This window comes from Mobula birostris, chromosome 8 (genome assembly GCF_030028105.1).
Source record: "Mobula birostris isolate sMobBir1 chromosome 8, sMobBir1.hap1, whole genome shotgun sequence".
In the NCBI taxonomy this organism is placed as follows: Eukaryota; Metazoa; Chordata; class Chondrichthyes; order Myliobatiformes; family Myliobatidae; genus Mobula; species Mobula birostris.
Genome location: NC_092377.1, coordinates 131,691,637 through 131,707,818, shown reverse-complemented (window position 1 = coordinate 131,707,818; position 16,182 = coordinate 131,691,637). Strand labels below are relative to the sequence as shown.

Here is a 16,182-nt window from a genome sequence, read left to right as displayed (position 1 = left end):
TACCATTTCAACATGACTTCCTGACGCTTATCCTCGATGCCTCAACTATTGAAGGCAGATATGACATACATCGTCTTTGCCATCCTTTCTACTTGCAAAATTTCAGGGATCTGATGCAGGGTTTTGGCCAAAAGTGAGAAAGGCTGGGAAGTCTTGGGTGAGGTGATGTGGTGGGGAGACACCAAGCTGAGATTCAGAGTTGATGTAGATGGGAGGTGATTGACAGGTGCACCGAGCTCCTGGGAGACTGGGGCTAGACTTGTGGTTCAAGGGCAAGGGTTGGCGTGAGGGAGGTGGTCTCAACTGAGATTTCCCTGTGAAATACTTAGCAAATATTGAAAGAACAAACAAGAGAAAATCTGCAGAAATGCTGGAGGAAATCAGCAGGCCAGGCAGCATCTATGGAAGAAAGTACAGTTGATGTTTCAGCCCATTTTGTGTTGCTCAAGGCCTAGATAGTGGGGGAGTCTAGGACCAGAAGGCACAGCCTTAGAATGTAAGAATGTCCCTTCAGAATAGATGAGGAGACATTTCTTTAAGCAGAAGATGGTGAATCTGTGGAATTCATTGCCACACACTGCTGTGGAGGCCAAGTCATTGCGCATATTTAAAATGCTGTTTGATAGATTCTCGGTTAGTCAGGCATCAAAGGTTATGGGGGAGAAAGTAGGAAAATGGGGTTGGGAGGAAAATAGATCAGCCATGGCTGAGCAGATGTAGTGGAGCGAGTGAGCTAACTCAACACGCTTTGTGGTCAGGGTTGAAGTCTATGTTCCTGTGGGAGGGGGTGGTGAGCTGCCAGTTTTTGTGGGGGGGAGGGGAACTGAGGGTGAGGATGCCGAAAGCATGGCTGGGAGTTGATCGGGCCTTTGTTCTACTCGACAGAGGAGGCATTTCCTGGGGACATCGACCTGAAGTGCAAGGAGAGGGTGACGGACAGTGACAGCGAAGGCATGTCAGCTGATGATGGAGAGTCCAAGGTGTGTGTGGTATCAGTGAGAGTCCTCAGCCTCTGAAAGCCCGCACCGCCCTCCCACTCCAGGCCTCCCTGCCTTCCCACTTTCACGACTCTCCCTCACCCCTGCCCTCCAATTGCCCCTTCCCTCCTGTCCCACCACCCCCATCCTTGACTACTACCTCCTTCCCCTCTGACTTCTCCCTACTCCGTCTGACTTCCCCCTCCTTTATTCCTACCCTTGACACATCCACCATTTCTGCTCTCTCCACTCCGCCTCTTCTCACACCATATGCATTATTCCCTTTTCAACACTGTCCATCCTAACAAACCCTCCCTTATACTGCATCACCTGCCAATACAACTATCAGAATTTTACCCCGCCGGCACAGCAGCTGCCCCACCACCCCCTCCGGTGGAGCACTCGCCGTGGCACACCCTCACCGCCACCCCTTCCTGCTGCTGAAACCTTCCCTTACCTGCTCGGTGGGTGAGTTTGGGAGGGAAGGGGGTTTGGTTAGGGAAGATGGATTGGTGGGAGGGGGGCATTGGATTGATGGGAAGATTGTGACTGACACTGACCTCCCAGCTTCTCTCCCCACAGACTTTCCCACCAGTGATCCGCACCTCTCCGCAGCCAGGAGTCCGGGCACCGAGCCACGGTGATGCAGTCGTTCGGGAACCCTCCGAGGCCGCGGTGTCGGCATCTGTGAACCCCTCATCCTCTTCCTCTTCCTCCGCCCCCTCTCACGGTCGTGAATCCCGTGGCCCCCATGGCATCCTGCCTCCCCCGTCGCCCCAAGATCGTGCCAGGGAGGGGCGAATGCCCCCCAGGAAAGAGGGGGAGTCCACCCGCCCCCCTTCCGGCCACTCAGTCATCGCTCCTCCAGGTCCTGAGAGGCTTTCAGCTCCCCGCTGCCCCAAGGCCCTGGCAGGTGGAGGGGGGGCCACAGTGTTGCGGTCTGTTGGCGGACCACCCCCTGCCTCAGAGCCTCCTGCCTGCCCCCCACAAGGCCTGGGCTTGCTCTACCCACCCGAAAGGAGGCCCCCGCCCCCACCACTTGCCCCTTCTCGAGTCCAGCGACCTGCCCCACCTTCCTTGCAGCTGGTGGCCCAGGGTGGGGGCAGCCCCAACGGAACCCTGCCCTTGGGGGTCCTGCAGCCCCAGCCCCTGAGGGGGGGAGCAGTGGCCCAGCTCCAGTACGTCCTGCCCCAGCCCCAGGGGGCAGGAGGGGGACGGTCTGCTGCTGTCCCCGTACCTGTTCGTGCCCAGCCAGGGGGCACTGGCCTCCATTTTGCCCTTCCTCCCACCAACGGCAAGCTGCTACCCCCGGGCTCGGCCTCGGCAACGGGAGCTGTCCCACCTCACCAGGGCGTCTCCATCATCCAACCCACCCCAATGGGCAGTACCGCAGGGACCCCAAAAGGTGAGGAGACGACTGGGGGAGGGGAACGAGAGAGAGGTGGGGAGGGACTGGCAGGAGGAGAGAGAAGAGAAGGGGACAGGGAGGAGAGATTGAGAGTGAACAGGGGAGAGGGTGGGCGAGAGTACCTGTGGAATGGGAGGGGGGTATAAGGGAGGGGACTGGAGTGAAGGGTGAGGAAGTGATGGGTGAGGGTGATGGTGAGACTGGAGGAAGGCAGTAAGGAATAGGAGGGGCTGTAGGTAGAAGAGGCGCTGAGGAGGAGGGGAGAAGGGTAGGAGGGAGGTGACGAGTGGAGGGGCAAAGAGGGTCTTGGAAGAGGTGAGAATCAGAGGGACAGGCTTCAGATTTGATTCATTAAAATATCACGTGCATCAAAACACAGTAGCGCCACACTAGTGTAGTTAATGTCAGAATCAGTTTGATATCTGGCATATGTTGTGAAATTTGTTGTTATCCGGCAGCAGTATATTGCAACACACAATAAAGACTGTGAATTACGGTAAGTGTGGTTGGATAAGTAGTGCAAACAATGTAGTGAGGTCGTGTTCATGGGTTCACTGACCATTCAGAAATCTGATGGCAGAGGAGAAGAAGCTGTTCATAAATCGTTGAGTGTGTGCCTTCAGGCTCCTGTACCTCCTCCCTGATGATAGCAATGCAAAGGGGGTGTGTTGTCCTAGATGATGAGGCTCTTTAATGATTGATGCCGCCTTTTTTGAACCATTGCTTCATGAAGATGTCCAGGATGCTGGGGAGGCTAGTGCCCATGGTGGAGCTGACCGAGTTTACAACTTCTCTGCTGCTTATTTCGATGTGCAATGGCCTCCCCCCACCACCCCCCCACCTCCCCATACCAGAAGGTGATGCAGCCAGTTGAAATGCTCGCCAGAAATTTGTGAGTGTCTTTGGTTGCATACCATATCTCCAATGAAGTATAGCCACTGTTGTACCTTTGTAACTGCATCGATATGTTGGGCCCAGGATAGATTCTCGGAGATGTTGACATCCAGAAACTTGAAATTGCTCACTCTTTCCACTTCTGATCCCTCTGAGGGCTGGAGTGTGTTTCCTTATCTTATCCTTTCTGAAGTCCACAATTAATTCTTTGGTCTTAACGGACGTTGGGTGCAAGGTTACTGCTGCAACACACTTAACCAGCTGATCCATCTTGCTCCTGTACGCCATCTCGTCACCATCTGAAATTCTGCCAACAGTTGTGTTGTCCAGCAAATGTATAGAAGGCATTTGAGCTGCGCCTAGCCACCCAGTCCTGTGTGTCGAGAGGGTAGAGCAGTAGGGCAAGCACACATCCCTGAGGTGCACCAGTGTTAATTATCACCGAGGTGGAGATGTTATTTCGGACCCGCACAGGTTGTGGTCTTCCGGTGAGGAAGTCGACGATCCAGTTGCAGAGGGAGGTACAGAGGTCCAGGTTTTGGAGCTTTTTGATCAGACCTGTAGGAATGATTATATTAAATGCAGAGCTGTAGTAATAAACAGCAGCCTGACATAAGTGTTAGTATTGTCCAAGTGATCCAAGGTCACATGAAGATCGCATCCGCTGTAGACCTATTGTGGCAATAGTCAAACTGCAGTGAGTCCAGGAGCTTGCTGAGACAGAGTTGATTCTAGACATAACCAACATCTCAAAGCACTTCATCACCATAGATGTGAATACTACGAGATGGTAGTCAATACGGCAGCTCTTTTCTTGGGCACTGGTAAGATTGTTGCCCTTATGAAGCAGGTGGGAACTAATGACTGTAGCAATGAGAGACTGAAGATGTCTTTGAACACACCCACCTGTTGGTTGGCACAAGTTTTCAGAGGCCTTTCAGGTACCCCAGTGGGGCCTGTGGCCTTGCAAGGGTTCCCGCTTCTTGAAGGGCAGTCTGGCGTCAGCCTCTGAGAAAGGGATCGCAGGGTCACTAGGTGCAGCAGGAATCCTTGTAGCGAGCATAAAAGGCATTGAGTTCATCTGGAGTGAAGCATCACTGCCATTCATTGTGTTAGGTTTTGCTTTGTAGGAAGTAATGACCTGCAAATCCTGCCAGAATTGATGTGCATCTGATTCTGCCTCTAGCCTTGTTCAGGTTTGTTCCTTTCTTCCTGCGATAGCGCTCTGTGAGTACCTGGCCTTCTTGTCTAGTCCTGGATCACCGGACTTGAATGCCACTGATCCAGCCCTCAGCAGACTACAAAGACACTTATGCAGCTCAGGCCACTGGAGTTTGTTCAATCCTGGCGCCATCTATATATCCTCACTGTGGTATGTGTGGGTTTACCTGGGGTGCTCCAGTTTTCTTGCACAGTCCAAAGACCTACCAGTTAGTAGGTTAATTGGTCATTGTAAATTGTCCGGTGATTAGGTTAGGGTTGAATCGGGGTTGCCAGGGGTTGCAGGGCTGTGCGGTTCAAAGGGCCACAAGTATCTCTAAATAAATAAAATATATCAAATAAATATGGAGTGTTTGTGCTAACATCTGGTGGTGGAGTCAGTGGGGAGACAGGAAGGGATGTCTGTGATGGGGGGTGGTGCTTGGTGGAGTTGTCATCCCCTCACCCCTGCTGCACTCTCTCCACAGCTCAGTCGATGTCCCCAGTGCCAGCCCTGTCACCCATCAACACGGCTCAGGTACTTCAGCCCCCAGCGCTGCTCCCGGCCCCCAGCCCCGTGCAGGGCAAGGTGCTGGTGGCCCTGCCCTCGCCTCAGGTCTCCGTCCGCGGGACTGTGTCGGGGGCCGTCCACGTGGCCACTCCGCCCATCACCCTGCACAACGGGGGACAGCAGGGCAGCAAGGTGAGAGCACCCTCCCCACGTTGTACCCCCCATTTCCCTGCACCTCCCCTGTTTACCCCCACATGACCCCTATTCCCTCTCTCACCCACACATCCCCTCCATTTCCCTTTTTGCAACCCCTTCAGGATCCCTTTCCTTCCCACCCTCCCTCCCTTCCCCAGATCCTGTTTGTTCCCCGAATCCCCACTCTCTTCCCCCCCCCCCCCCCCCCCCCGGCATGGATGTGATTTTTCCAGTGTTTCGCCATGTGCAGGACTTGTGGTTGAACGCAGCTGAGAACTGCAAAAAGGCACACACTTCCTGTGTATCTCAGCTGGCCCCGGAGGTTCTGCTGTGTTGGGGGGGCGGTATTGAACTTGTGAGGTGCGGTTAAAACTGGAACGGAACAGATGAGGCAGCCGACAGAGTGGTTGGTATTAACTGGACTGGAGCTGGTGAGGGTGTTAGAGATGGGTGGTAACAACTGGACTGGAATTATGAATGAGGAGCAGATGAAGGTGATGGGAATGGGTCTGAGGGCAGTATGGAGTGAATGAAAGTGCTGGAGAATAGTTAAAAACTGGGATACCAAACTTTTTTAAATTCTATGAACCGATTCCGTTAAACAAGAGATCTGTGGAACCCAGGTTGAGAACTGTTAAAGGGTTTTTCCAGTACCCTCTAACAGAAGACACTGTTAAGTGGAATAGAGCTGTGAAGGAGGGTGGAGATAATACCTGGAACGCTGATGTGGATGGAATAGAGTGGGTGAAGGAATGGATTTCAGGATGGGATAAAGTGGGTGAATTGTGATAATATCTGGACTACACTTCAAGATGGAATACAGCTGCTGAATTAAGGTTAATGGTAATTCCTGGACTGGAATTACAGATGAAATGGAGTGTAATAGTAATTCCTGGAATGGAATTCAAGATGGAATTGAGCAACTGAAGGAGGGTACTGATAATTCCTGGAATGGAGTTTCATATGGAATGGAATAACTGAGGGAGGGTAATGATAATTCCTGGAATGGAGCAGCTGAAGGAGGGTAATGGTAATATAAACAAGAAAATGAGAAAATCTACAGATACCAGAAATCCAAGGCATCACACGCAAAATTCTGGAGGAACTCAGCAAGCTAGGTAGCATCTATAGAAAGGAATAAGCAGTTGACGTTTCAGGCCAAGACTCCAAAGTCCTAATGAAGGGTCTCAGCCTGAAATATTACCTGTTTATTCCTTTCCATAGCTGCTGCCTGGCCTGCTGAGTCCCTCTAGCACTTTGTGTCTTGCCATATATAGACTAGAGTTACGGATGGGCTGGACTGCATGAAGTGGGGTAATGCTAATATTGTTGATCCTCTGGTTGTACCCTGCCTGGTGATTTTTTTTTTTTGTTTATCCCCACAGATAATACAAATTGCTCCGATCCCTGTGGTGCAGCCACAGATCACGTCACAGACCCCACTACAGCCGCCGGCCAGCTCAGTCTCCCACACCAGCTACACGGCCACAGCCGCGCCCACCGCTGCTGTGATGGCCGCAGGCAGCCACCCACCGAAGATGCTGCTGCCTACTTCAACCAGGTGAGCGTCAGGGCAGTGGGTCACCTGGAGGGGAAGTGGGGGAAGGGGTGGAGGGGCGGTGAGGAGGGAGGGCCGCACTGCGGGAGGGAGGGGGGAGCGAGGAGAGCGCAACCCACCGTGGGAGTGAGTGAGTGTACCCTCGTCCTGACCATTGCTCTCTCCCCCCAGGATTGCCTACATTCCGTCCAGCGGGGGGGTGCAGCCGGCTGTCCCCCTGGTGACCTCGGTGTCCTCCGTCCACGGCACCCCCTCCCCCAGCAGCAGCGCCGCCTTCAGGCAGCCCCCCGTAGCCCTGGGCTTCACCACCATCGCTGCCGATGGCTGCACCCTGCTGCAGCCCCTTCTGACAGGTGGGTGGGGGTGGTGGACAGCGGAGGGGCCCGGGTTGCCTACCGAATTTGCCGGCGGGCTCGGGTTGTGTGTGGCGGAGAGAAATCAGTGATCGTATGTGAGGGGGAAGCCAAGGCCTTATACAGCAAGGAAGCCAGGGTATGTGTACATTGAAGGAGCTGAAATTTGCATACGGGAGGAGAGACTGTGTACAGTGGGGAAGCCAGGACCTACTTGGGGGAGGAAGCGAGAGTAGAACGCGTATGGTGAAGGAGGTGTGATCCATGTTCAGTGGGACCCAGTGTAGGGGACTGAGAGAGAAATGGTGGATGGCACAGAGTAGAAGTAGTGGGGTCCTAGGTACAGGGCAGGGTGAGATACTGTAGTGTGTGCAGTCGATCGGACTGTAGAGGAGCTGGGGCGGGGGGTGGGGTGGGGTCGGTAGTTATGTACGGAGCACGGCTGTGGTGGCCTGCGAGAGCAGCTGGGACCTTCCCTGAGTAGGTGTGGTGCTGTAAGTGTGGGGAACAGTGGGACTGAGCCCATTGTGCAGGGGGTCACGGGAGTGGGAGGGAAGAGGTTTGTACACTACAGGTGCGGGCGGGGTTTGTGCTTACCACTCCAGGCACTGGGTGTGTAGACTGCTTGGGTCCTGAATGTGGATAATCAGCAGTGATGTATCAGGCTACAGTCAGTGTGCCCATCATTGGGTGGGTGTACTGAGATAGTTGGCTGTCAGCGGGACACTGTCTGTTGGAGATTGTGTGTGTGTTTCACTGCACCTGCGCTAATCACTACCTCCCTCTTTCCCTCTTTCTCTCTTTCCCTCTTTCCCTCTTTCCCTCGCGCGCTCTCTTGCTCCCACCGCCCTTTCTCCTTCTAGGCCAGCCTCCAGTCCTGACCACTGGACCCCTCCCATCTGTGCAGCCTCCGGTGGCCATCGCCTCAGTGAAGCCAGGTGTTCCGGCTGCCTCAGCCTCAGCGACCTCGCTGCCAACCACCATCCTGCCCAAGGCGGTGGTTTCGCCTGCTCCTCCTGCCCCGTCGACGTCAGCAGCTCCAGCTTCGTCCCAGGGACCAGCCACCCCGCTGTACACTGGACTGACCATCCCTCCACAAGGTAAGTGGGGAAGGAAGATGAGAGGGTCCTGCAGTCCACCTTCCCATCCCAGGAGATCCAGTGTCACATCTCACTGTTATTGCCCTTGCTCAACCTCCTTTCTCCCCCAGCACCCCTCCGAAGACCTCTTCCATCCTCCCCTCTCTTTTCCACTGTAGCACCCCCGGCCTCTAGCCTATTTCCGAGTCTGGTTCTGTTTAATCCCCTCTCCCAGTTCTGCACCTGCTCCCCCTCTGGGTGTGAGGTCTCTGTCTTCTTCTCCTTCCCTTCTTTCCCCTGTGCCGTCTCAACTCTCTCATATTATGTAGATGTGAGATCGACCCTTCCCATAGCTCCAGATGTGAGCTCCCTGCTATCTCATTGACCCCACCCATCCAGATGGGATGCTCACCTCCCTACATGTGGCCCCTGATCCTTCTGCCCCCACCTCGTGCCCCTCTGGATCCCTGCTCCAACCTCATCCATCCCCCCCCTTCTCCTCTTCTCCCTCCACACCCGCCTCCCTACTTGGATAGATTTCCGAATGAGAAGGGTTCAGCGGGACGTGGGCACAAATGGGTGCATACTGGGTGGAAGAAAGTGCTGCTTCCTTCTGTGTGGCTTCCAGATCCCAATTCTAATTAGTATCTTTGCTTGTTGTCTTCTCTCCTCCCCTTCTCCAACCCACAGGGAATCTGGCCTTTAACCTGCGACCCCAGCCCATTCCGAAGCAGGCAGCCAAGGCCAAGTCTGGCCCCCTGAGCCTTCCACCAGCTGCACTTGACATCCCAGCGTCTGGATGGGGAGGGGGGAAGCAGTCGGCGCCGGAGAGAGAGGACGGGCGGCCTGAATCGCCGCGGCCGGAGGAGGGACCACAGCCCTTGGGGTTGCTGGGCCCTGAGGAGGGGTTCCCCAGGGAGGAGCGCCCACCCAGCGAGGACAGGGGCCATGGCGAGACTGGGATGGGGGTCCCGGCGAAGGGCAGCGGCAGCCCTACCGCCTACAGCAGCAGGTCCACCAACACCGAGGTCATGGTCAAGAAGGAGCCTGCGGTGAGGGGGGAGAGAGGGAGGGTGTGGGGAGAGACGGAGTGCGAGAGTTGTGGAGGGTTGGGTGTGTTGGAGGGGGTGGTGTGGAAGGATGGTGGAAAGCGGGAAGGAAGAGGTACAATTAGGGATTAGGGATAGTTCGCGTGGCTTTGTCAGGGCAGGTCGTGCCTTACAAACCTGATTGAATTCTTTGAGGGAGTAACAAACCACATTGATTTCAGTAAGGCATTTGATAAGGTTCCCCATGCCAGGCTCATTCAGAAGGTAAGGAGGCATGGGATCCAAGGAGACCTTGCTTTGTGGATCCAGAACTGGCTTACGCACAGAAGGCAAAGGGTATTTGTAGGTGGTTCATATTCTGCATGGTGGTTGGTGACCAGTGGTGTTCTGCAGGGATCGGTTCTGGGACCCCTCCTCATTTGTGATTTTTATAAATGACCTGGATGAGGAAGTAGAAGGGTGGGTTAGTAAATTTGCTAGTGACACAAAGGTTGGGGGTGTTGTGGATAGTCTGGAGGGTTGTCAGAGGTTACAGTGGGACAGCGATAGGATGCAGAAGGGCTGAGAAGTGGCAGATGGAATTCAACCTAGATAAGTGTGAAGTGGTTTATTTTGGTAGATCAAATTTGAAGACAATATAGTAGTAATGGTAAAACTCTTGGCAGTGTGGAGGATCAGAGAGATCTTGGGGTAAGTGTCCATAGGACACTCAAAGCTGCTGCGCAGGTTGACAGTTGTTAAGAAGACGCATGGTGTGCTGGCATTCATCAGCCATGGGATTGAGTTCAAGAGTCGGGAGGTCATGTTACACCTATGTGACACCTTGGTCAGACCCCACGGAGTACTGTGTTCAGTTCTGGTCACCTCACTACAGGAAGGATGTGGATACTATAGAAGGAGTGCAGAGGAGATTTACAAGGATGTTGCCTTGTGAGAATAGGTTGAGTGAGTTTGACCTTTTCCCTTTGGAGCAATGGATGATGAGAGGTGACCTGATGGTGTACAAGATGATGAGAGGCATTCATCGTGTGGATAGCCAGAAGCCTTTTCCCGGGGCTGAAATGGCGAACGCGAGGGGCCATGGTTTTAAGGTGCTTGGAAATAGGTACAGAGGAGATGTCAGGTATAAGTTTTTCACAGTGGATGTGTGGAATGCACTGCTGGTGATGGTGGTGGAGACAGATAAAATAGGATCTTTTAAGAGACTTTTGTGTAGATGGAGCTTCGAAAAAGAGAGGGCTATGCGGTAGGGTAGTTCTAGGCAGTTTGTAGAGCAGGTTACATGGCCTGAAATGTGCTGTAGATTTCTGTGTTCTAGAATAGTGACAGGGAGATGGAATAGACCAGTGTTTCTCAAATTTTCTTTGGGTTCCCGCCACCTGGTTCACAGTGACCCCTCTCTTTTTCCAGACATTACTTAAAAGACTAAAGAATTTAGATTTGTATGCACAGTGAAAGAAAATAGGAACTACAAATCCAAAGGAGTAATAAATTTCAAACCAATTATTCAAATTTATTTAAAACTATGAATAAAATTGTTTCTATATTTAATTACAGTAAATCAATTTTCATCAACAGTTTTAGAGTGTACATTAGTAGTCCAAATATTCAGTAGTTCATTACTTTTTCACCTTTCAATGAGATGGATGGGCTCAGTACAGTGAAATTGACATCAGGCAGAGTATCATTCAGCAGATCCCTACGTACAGTAATTTGCGGTCTATTGTTTTGAAAGAAGTTGGGTGACTGCACTGAAACAGCGCACCACTAAATGTGATGTTGGAAAGGCAACAAAGAACACCTTGATATTTTTCTGCAGTGCGGGATAGCATTCAGGGATAACTTTCTGCAATCAAAAGTGTTGATGTGAATTTTTACACCTTGGCGTCAGTTCAGGCATTTTGTAGCAAAATCGGTTCTTTCCCTGCCCTTCCTCATTACAAGTATTCAGGACTGGATTTATTACCTAATCTGGAATTTGGATCAAGAGAAGATCCTGAAATCTCTCTGACATGTCTTTATGCAGCTTACCCAGGTGGGACACAGTATATTTGAAGAACATCATCTGGTATTCTTTCTTGTTCTTCCAACTCCTGGAGAGTTGGACTTTGGATGGCCAATGTTGGACTTAAATAGGGTTAACTTGGACAGAAATGTGAAGATGACTGATTTGACTTTGATAAGATTCAACTCATTCCCTTACAATTGAAGATTAATTTAATTAAACTTTGCAAACAATTCTGACAAATAAGTAATGTCATACCTTATATTCTTTAGTTATTACTGAATGAAGCATTTGTATCTTCAAAGAATCTTATTAATTTCAAAAAGCACATAGGAGTGTCTCATATTAACAGCTATATTAGCAACATATTAGCAGTTTTCCTTTGAGAGCCATCTCACTTCTGTGTACAACAGCAATTATTCAACTGTTCATCATTCTCAATACAAAGCTCTCAAAATAGTTGAAAATTGAGAGTATGGAACTTGATTTTATTTACCACTGTGACAACAGTACTTAATGATTTTTGTAGCTGATCACTTGGGTTTTTTTTCTTGTGACAAGATACAGTCTGTGAATTACACAGTGAAATATAAATAAGTTGGGTATAACTTTTTTCATGAAAATAATAACCCCATGGTAGTATCCTGTCATTGATGTCTCATCTGTGGCATGGGCAAGAATTTTTGTGAACGGAATGTCCTTCTCTTTGAAAACTTACTCAACAACCAGAAATACTAACTTTCCTTTTGTATCTGTTGATAGTACCCTTGCAAATTACAACTTGGACAATGCTTTCCTCTTTTATGAAGTGAACATAACCAAGAAGCAAAGATTTGTTGTTTTGCAAAGTTAACTTATCCAAGTGCAGCGTGAATTCTGTTGCCCTAGATATGTTACACAATCTCCGACATTTCATCTATTTGTCTTTGAACAGAGTTGTCACTGAGCAGAATCACTTTAATTATTTTGTGTGGTGATGTGTGCAAAACCATACTCAGAATCTCCTTTACTGCTGGCAGAATCAGTTTTTCTCCAATTGTATGGGACTTTCTAGATTTAGTAATAAGCAATGAAATGTATGAAGGACACAAACTATCACTTTTTTGTGAAGTGCTGGCAAACATGTTTTCCAAACAGTGTTTTCCATTTCATGAAGTGACTGAAAATAAGCCAAGTTCTTGTTTGCTTTCTCAGAGTATATTTTCTTCAAATGTTCAAAGGGCCCGGACAGTTTCATTGTCTTACTTGAAAAAAAAACTTTGTTGCACATTGGCTGCTGTTGATTGCTCACTGCTGGTATAAATCTTTATTTTCTGGTACTCCACAATATACTGTCTGCACTTTTTAATTTGGTCTGCTTCTGCTATTTTCTCTATTGACTAATGACCGCGGTCATTTGCCTATTGTTCAGTCCAACCTCAAGCACTGCGATCAATAAAGGGGAAAGGTATGATGTCCTCATAGCTCAGGTTCTCTGCCTAAAGGTACATAAAGTAGGGCAGCAATACCTTGGATGAGCCGTGTGCTAGAGAAATGCGGTGAAGACCATTGAACAGTAGATTCTGAACTTCACATGAAATGCATCACTACGTGATGAGAGTATAGAAATCACACCAGCTTATACTGTACTACAATAGTGAACAGCAATAATGCACTGGACATGGAAATATCACAATTTCTTCAACCAGATTTCTCATGATATGCAAATACAGGTGTGTCACATTGCTTTTCAACAAATATGTGCTTCAAGCAAAGTCTAAGGGAATGATGGGTTAGCAAAAGATGACTACCTGATCTTTGTGATCAGTTATGAGGTACTGAGCATAAAATGCTTATAAATTAGTTCTTAAATTAAACCTGTAAGCCCTCAGCTGCCCCCCTCCTACCGAGTGACCCCTCCCAACTCTAGGAGGGGTGATATCATAACTTTTGGGAACCACTGGATTAGACAGATGAGAGGAAGCAGAGAAACGAGACAGAGCGCCGGGAAGTGCGGAGGCGGGCTGAGGGCTGGGAGGCAGAGATTGAGAAGGAGGGGTGGGGCCTTTTGAGAGAGCACTGAGGAAGAGGGTGTGAAGGATGGGACTTGAATGAGGAGGACTGTATGCTATATGTCCAATAGGGCACCCCTGGGGGAAAGGGGAAGAAGGAGAGAAAGGTATTGGGGTGAGGAACAGAGAGAGATGGAGGAAAATGGCCTCTGTCCCGGTGTATCTGACCCCTGACCCCACTGTGTGCATTTGGCAGGTGAAGTACGCAGGCAGCGGAGAGTGGCGGGGCTCGCTCCTGGACAGCCGAGGGGAGGCACCCAGCACTTCCCAAACCTCACCCGCCCCTGGCGAGCCCGGTAAGGCTGCAGCTCCCCCCTCTGACCCCACTGATAAAAAAGAACCACCCAAGAAGGTAAAGGTCCGGCCGCCGCCACTGAAGAAAACCTTTGACTCGGTGGACAAGTGAGTGGTGTGCAACTGGGGTCACGGGGATACGATGGGTTTACATGGTGACCAGGGTCATGGGGATACGACGGGTTAATGTGATTAGGGTCATGGAGGTGAGGGGTTGACGTGGGGGGGAGAACTGGGATCATGGGGAAGTGAGGGATTAATGTGGCCAGGCTTACAGCTGAGGTAATTGGTTAATGGGGACTGGGTTCATGGCATGGGGGGGGGGGTTCAGATTCTGCCCTGTGTCTCTCTCTCTGCTTGGGACAACCAGGTCTGATTCACCCAACTCTTAGCCCTGTTTTCCCCCAGTTTGACTGTGTTCCTCCCCTCTCCCCCCCCCCCCCACCCCAGGCCAGAAAGTAAACCTCTTCTGCACAGTCTTCAATAGCAGTACATTTCTTAGATAAGAATTTCTCACAATACTCCGAGTGCAGTCTGACCAATGCCTTAAAAGGCCTCAGCATTGCGTCCTTCCTCTTGTATTCTAGTCTTCTTGAAATGGATACTAACACTGCATTTGCCTTCCTTACCACAGACTCAAACTGAAAGTGAACCTTTAGGGGATACTGCACAAGTCCCTTTGCACCTCGGATTTTTGAATTTTTTTCACCGTTTATTTTTTTCTTACCAAAGTGTACATGACCAAACATTTTCTTAGGCTGTATTCCATCTGTCACTTCTTTCCCCATTCTCCAAATCTGCCTGTTCTTCTGCAGACTCCCTGCTTCCTCAATACCACATGCCCTTCCACATATCTTGCATCTTGGTTTCCTCTACCAGTCTCACAAGCAGTCCCACTCTCTTATCTTGGGATGCGGAATTGGAGGTATTTAATCTAATCGTTGCGACTGCCTCCTGAAACAGTGTCCAGGTAACTCTCCCCCCTCCCTGATGCACCGCAGTGTGTTTGAAGCTCAGATTCCAGGTCGTCAGCTTTGAGCTTGAGTTCCTCGAGCAGCCTGCACTTGCTGCAGATGTGGTCACCTGGAACCACAATGAGGTCCACCAGCTCCCAAAACGTGCAGCTGCAATACTTTATACTTTATTGTCCCCAAACAATTGATACTAGAATGTTCAATCATCACAGCGATATTTGATTCTGTGCTTCCCGCTCCCTGGATTATAAATCAATAGTAAATATTAAAAATTTAAATTATAAATCATAAATAGAAAATAGAAAAATGGAAAGTAAGGTAGTGCAAAAAAACTGAGAGGCAGGTCGGGATATTTGGAGGGTATGGCCCAGATCCGGGTCAGGATCCGTTCAGCAGTCTCATCACAGTTGGAAAGAAGCTGTTCCCAAATCTGGCCGTACGAGTCTTCAGGCTCCTGATCCTGCATCCCTATTTAATTTGTTATGATTTGTTATATAAAATTAATACTATACATAATGCAAATTCTTTACCCGTGACTCACCTGTGCCTCCAGTTCCTCCCTCCGAAGCCTCTTAAGCCAAAGACTTAGTTCCCTACTCTTAGCACTGGCCCACTCCACTTAAACCTGCTTCTTTTTATTGGTTCATCTGCAACTCTCACCCAATGTGACTTGGTTGATTTTAATGGCTCTTTTCTCCCGTACGATGGTGTCCCCCTTCCCGGTGTGATGATGCTGTTCCTCCCCACAGTGTGCTGCTGGAGGTGGACTTCGAGGAGCGCTTTGCTGAGCTGCCCGAGTTCCGGCCGGAGGAGGTGTTGCCCTCGCCCACCCTGCAGGCCCTCACCACCTCGCCCCGCACCATCCTCAGCAGCTACCGCAAGAAACGCAAGAATTCCACAGGTATGGGGTGGTACTCCATTCTCCTCACTGCCCTACTCCCACCACTTCCCCCTCTTCCACTACATTCTCTCCACCCCATCACCCTCACCTTTCCCACTTGCACTTCTCTCCCTGTTCCCCAATCCTCCTCCTCCTACCTCCATTCTGCTAGCTCTTTCCAGTTTCTCCCCTCCCACTCCCCCTACCCCAACCTCCCTCTACCCCCTTTGTTCTCTCTTTTGCTCCTCTCTCTACCCCCCACCTCTCACTCCTCCCTCCCCCTGCTCTCCCCAACCACCTTCACCCTCTCCTGCTCCCCTCTTGTTTTTCTGTTCTCCCCCATCTCTTTTCCTCTTCTCGCCCCCTCCCCTCTCTGTTTGTCTGTCCTCTCCCTCTTCTGTGCTCTTACACTGCAGCTCTCCCCCCCCCCAGACCTGGACTCCTCAACGGAAGACCCCATCTCCCCGAAGAGGAAACTGCGCCGTCGTTCTAGCTGTAGCTCGGAGCCCAACACTCCCAAGAGCGCCAGCCGGGAGGGCGACATCTTCACCTTTGACAGACCCGGTATGTGGGGCCGGGGCCGGGGGAGTCCTGTCACCCTGGTGTGGTGCGTGGGCAGCTCCTGTTTCGCTGGAGTCTGGGCAGGGTTGATTTCCTCAGTTGCAAAGGTCCTGTGCTGCTCTGAGCCCAGAGCCAGTTGTCGAGTGGAAGGAGAGGCCCTCGGGGGTCAGTGTGGGATGCAGTGCAGTTAATG

At 50.8% G+C, this 16,182-nt stretch overlaps 1 protein-coding gene across 3 annotated transcripts in view; it reads left to right on the top strand.

Annotated features, from left to right (window-relative positions):
* Positions 1–16,182, top strand: part of LOC140201717 (protein capicua homolog) — a 126,223-nt gene that overhangs the window by 107,909 nt on the left and 2,132 nt on the right. For all 3 annotated transcript variants that reach the window (XM_072266271.1, XM_072266269.1, XM_072266270.1), the window contains exons 10-19: positions 886–980; positions 1,560–2,382; positions 4,968–5,182; positions 6,571–6,746; positions 6,915–7,096; positions 7,960–8,196; positions 8,866–9,227; positions 13,477–13,682; positions 15,298–15,449; positions 15,861–15,992. In XM_072266271.1, coding sequence (XP_072122372.1) covers positions 886–980; positions 1,560–2,382; positions 4,968–5,182; positions 6,571–6,746; positions 6,915–7,096; positions 7,960–8,196; positions 8,866–9,227; positions 13,477–13,682; positions 15,298–15,449; positions 15,861–15,992 — 2,580 coding nt within the window. The remainder of the gene's footprint in view (positions 1–885; positions 981–1,559; positions 2,383–4,967; positions 5,183–6,570; positions 6,747–6,914; positions 7,097–7,959; positions 8,197–8,865; positions 9,228–13,476; positions 13,683–15,297; positions 15,450–15,860; positions 15,993–16,182) is intronic.